Source organism: Aegilops tauschii, chromosome 7 (assembly GCF_002575655.3).
Source record: "Aegilops tauschii subsp. strangulata cultivar AL8/78 chromosome 7, Aet v6.0, whole genome shotgun sequence".
In the NCBI taxonomy this organism is placed as follows: domain Eukaryota; kingdom Viridiplantae; phylum Streptophyta; class Magnoliopsida; order Poales; family Poaceae; genus Aegilops; species Aegilops tauschii.
This window is the reverse complement of record NC_053041.3, coordinates 649,453,989-649,458,757: the sequence shown is the minus strand read 5'-3', so window position 1 is coordinate 649,458,757 and position 4,769 is coordinate 649,453,989. Positions and strand designations below refer to the sequence as shown.

The following is a 4,769-nucleotide window of genomic DNA, read 5'->3' as shown; positions in this document are numbered from 1 at the left end:
GTTCTTTTTCACTTTAGCCACCACTAATATATACTGCTGTCGTGCCTGCAGATGGTTGATCCAACCGGAGTCGCGAATTGGTCAGTGACACGTGTTGATTGCTCTGAAGGAAAATGACATCCTAAAGTTTATAGGGCTGTTGACACAAGCTTTGAACTGCTTAAAAGTATAGCGGTGAGCTGAGCATGCGTTGGATGTAAATTATTATTGCATGTCTAAGCATGCGTTGGATGTATGAGTTGGATACCTTGATCGTCTTCGGGGCCTGGAACGTCCGCGCCGGGCCCTGGAACCGGTCTTCGTCGCGGCCCAAGCGGTCGCCGCCGGATCTGGGGCCCTCAACAGGATCGGCCGCAGATCCGATGATCCGCGGCGGATCCTACGGGTTCAGGTGCAGATGGGTGGAGGAGCGGCGGCGGAGGGATTGGGCGGCGGCGGAGGGATTGGGCGGCGGCGAAGGGGTTGGGCGGCAGCGAAGGGATTGAGCGACGTAGGAACGAATGACTGCGACGACTCGTGCGGGCAATTGCATCGAGGGAACGAGGGTGCGAGCGCCTGGCTAATTTTCGTAGGTTAACCGTCGTAGATTTTTTTAGGACTATTTTCTGTCGATGAACCGTAGTGTTTCACAACGGGCCTCGTGGTAGCATACCGTTTTTTTTTAGTCGGTCTCGAGGGCGGAAGGGGGGAATCGCTGGGTTGCGGGAGGTGGGATCGAGGATGAAAAAAACCGTCGTTGGTGGGACGAAAATTGACCGGCGGAGACTACCAACTGCTTCATTAGGAGTAGAGATTTTCAGTCCCGTCAGGTCAGGTCGGTGTTGGTTTGTTGCAGTGGAGTTGGAAGCTAATGGGAGGTTATAGCTAGGTGATCAAGCATTGAGCATCACAAGCCATTAGTTCTTGTTGGTCTGAGTCGGACCAGAATATTCAATATCCCTGTGGGAGGGGCAGGGGCAAGAAACAATGGCCGAGTCCGCTGTTAGAATCGTGGTTGGGAGTGTGGGTAATCTCGCTGTTCAGGAGACCAAATTCCTATGTGGAGTCACCCGTGAAGTGACCTTCTTGAAAGATGAGCTGCTGAGGTTGCAGGCCTACCTCAAAGATGCTGACAGGAAGAGGAGATCAGGAAATGCTAGAGTTGATGTCTTGGTGAGCCAGATAAGGAATGCCGCTTACGAAGCTCAAAATGTCATCGAAGCCGCAGATTACATGGAGAAGAGAAACAGGCTCAAGATGGGATTCATGGGTGCTATTTCAAGGTATGCTCGCCTACCGTGTGACTTGGCCACCCTTCATAAAACAGGTGTTCAAATTCGACACGTAAGAAGGAAGCTCAGCGAGATCTTTGCAAGTGCAGAAAAATTGAATATTGATTTGGATCATACTGTTCTTACTGAGGTTGAGTTTCCACAAGATTATGGTCCTATGTATCAAAACTTTGAAGATGATGTTGTCATGGTTGGTTTTGAGGATGACCACAAACAAATAGTGGACAAGTTAGTTGAAAGTAACAAAATGCTAAGTGTTGTCTCCATAGTTGCCATGGGCGGGGTGGGAAAGACGACACTTGCTAGAAAAGTCTGCACTTCATCTAGAGTCAAACGCCACTTTGACACAATTGCTTGGGTGACGGTATCTCAAAAGTTCAAGGGCTTTGATTTGCTAAAGGATATTATGAAACAAATAACAGGGAGCATATACGAGTCAATTGAAGAAAATAAAGAGTATGAAGTGGGAAAAAGGATCCATGACTTTCTGTTTCGGAAAAGATACTTAATAGTTCTCGATGATGTGTGGGAGGCGGACACATGGGAGCAAATAAACAGAACTAGTAAAGTCTTTCCAGATGTAGCTAACGGCAGCAGAGTAGTACTAACCACGCGGAAGATAGATGTTGCCAATCATGTTGAGATGCCAACCCATGTTCATGTTCTGGAGCACTTAGATGAAGAGAAAAGTTGGGAATTATTTCGTAGAAAAGCTTTGCCGTCATACAGAATGTCTAACACACTTGATGTGGATGAGTTTGAAAAACTTGGAAGAAAGATAGCAAGGAAATGTGATGGATTACCACTTGCACTTGCAGTTTTGGGGGGGCTATTTATCAAAGAATCTGAATACACAAGCATGGTCTGATGTACTCTTGGGTTGGCCATCAACCAGAAACATAGATATGATGCGGGACATACTAGCTCGTAGTTACAATGACCTCCCAAGTAATTATTTAAGATATTGTTTCCTCTATCTTGCTACCTTTCCAGAGGATTATATAGTAGATGTTTATGTTCTTATTGAACTATGGATAGCAGAAGACTTCATTCCACATAGACCAAGGCATACGCTACAAGAAACAGCACACCAGTATGTAGCTGATATGGCTCAAAGAAGCTTGGTGCAAGTTACTAGCAGAAGCATGGCACATGGATGGATTGACAAAATAAGGGTTCATGATATTTTACGTGATTGGTGCATAGAAGAGGCAAGACAAGATAGTTTTCTTGATGTCATCGACAAAACATTAGGTCATGTTGCCTTTCATCCTTTTGAATATAGTTCCATTTTGTACTTTACTAATACCAAACCTCACTACATTCCTCTCCTTAAGAGCCTGATTTCATTTATGCCACTAGTAGGTTAAATCTTGTCCTTTCCTACCAATGTATGTAGTGTCTTAGTTTTGTCACTTTAACTTCATTAACGTTCGATTAGAGGTGCTCCCATTAGCTCACATATGTATTCAAGTTCTTCTATCCCATACAAACACCCAAACTATCCCTATAGAGAAATCAATGATGCAAGATTGTTGTCAAAATTTACACACTAGAAATCAATGGTTTACCAAATTTATTTGCTTCCAATCTCTTCTCTCTCCGTTCGAACAAAAGAAACAATAGTGCTTAAAGATGACAAAGAGAACATAAAAAATTGCATATATGGGCAAAATTGTTTTTTAAACTCCTTATGGTGCCTTTGCAAGTTGCAACGGAATCACTAGCATAGAGATAGTTAGCAACCAACGGTATGTTGGAATTTTCCTTCTATATAATTTGCATGTAGAGAAATCTCTCTTTGATATGTCATTATTATGTGGCCTCTTGCTGACAAATGGCAAACAAAAAAACGTACAGCTGCAGGCCAAGTTGGTAGATCATCAACTTTTACCATTGCATCATATCGTTCTTCTTATCAAGACTTGAGTGGCCGGAATTTGCAGACAACACCTAATCTCCGAGCTCTGATTGGCTTTCAACTTGAATCAATATCCCTTCCTAAACTCAGATTTCTTCAAGTTCTTCACATTGAAAACTGAAGCCTGAAGGATTCGTCTAAGGCAATTGGTGGGTGCATTCACCTAAAATGCCTCAGGTTGAGAAGATGTGGACATGTGACTCTCCCTTCATCAATTGGACAACTCCTTTACTTGCAAACTGTCGATATGAGGGGCACACGAATTGAACAAGTACCAAGATCTCTGTGGGAGATCCCTTCTCTGAGGCATGTTTACCTCAGTAGTCATTTTTCTCCACCAAGGGGTGTGCAACAAAAAGAGTTGCAGACCTTCTGGTTAAGTCTTGAGTCTGCTATCTGGGCCAGATGACTCAACTAAAAACCTTGTTGTTGAACATGCTTCCAATCATGTCTGCGGAAATGATGAATATAATTGCAAACATGCCTCACCTTGTTGAAGTTGAACTATATAAGTTGAGTGCGCTTCATAAATTTCCTGAGATCCATCACTTTGCACAAAGCATAAGAAGTTTCAATCTAACTGCTTATGCCATTGAACAAGACCCGATGCCGGTGTTGGAGAAGCTTCAGTCTCTTGTGGTGTTGAAGTTGGAGGGGTACAAAGGCCAAAGCATGTCATGCTCCACGGAGGGTTTTCCTTGCATGTAAGACTTGCAACTTGTTTGTTTTCAAGACACTGAGGAGTGGAAGATCGAGGCCGGGGTCATGCCAAAGCTCTCCCACCTGATACTCAAGAGGTTCATTATGATGAGCAACCTTCCTCAGGGTTTGTTGCACCTTCAGTCCCTCAATTACCTGGAACTAGAATATATGCCCTTGATTTCTGTTGGAGAGGACATCACAGTGAAGAAGCTGCGCCGGAAAGGATGTGAGGTAATTATATATTCTATTCTTCGCTTACTTTCTTTGATTCTTCTGCTGTTACCCACATTTAGTACAAGAAGGGGTAGAGATCCTCGGAAAGAATTACATGCTATTTTATTCAACTTGTTCAGGGCTTGCTCTGGGTCTTTCGTAGCTGCCTTGTGTTGTCTGAAATGATATCCTCCTACGTGTTTTTGCAGGTGATAACAAAAAAAGCAGTCTTAACTACGAGCAGCACACTGCACACATGCTTTAATTCTGAAGGCTTTCTTTGATGGCAAGAGATGAATACGCTATCTGTCTTGTGTGTATCTGCATGTGTTTGTTTGTCTGTTCCATTATTGTAATGAATAAGAATGGATCGCAACTCCACTTCTGTGATGATTTCAATACGATATTACTTTCTTTATTTCTTTTAATGGTGACCAGAGCACAAACTCCTATAATGAGGTCTGTTTGTTAAATGGAGCATAGCACAACCCCTGTAATATGTAGTACAGTATGTCTAAAGATTTGTTTGTACTGTATTTGGCGTTCACGTCCTTGCATTGTGGCGCTCTCTGTTATAATTTGAGTTACTGTACACAAAAGTTTAGACTCACATGTCCCCGGTTTTGCTTCTCGTTTCCCTTTTGTTTGATTTGTACCTCGCA

The 4,769-nt window shown here is 43.2% G+C and overlaps 1 protein-coding gene across 1 annotated transcript; it reads left to right on the top strand.

The window, feature by feature from the left end:
- Nucleotides 1-966: 966 nt before the first annotated feature.
- Nucleotides 967-2,139, top strand: LOC109736513 (putative disease resistance RPP13-like protein 3). The gene is made up of 2 exons (XM_073503211.1): nt 967-1,152; nt 1,402-2,139. The coding sequence occupies exons 1-2, from the start codon at nt 967-969 to the stop codon at nt 2,137-2,139; spliced, it is 924 nt and encodes a 307-aa protein (XP_073359312.1).
- The last annotated feature ends 2,630 nt before the right edge of the window (nt 2,140-4,769 follow it).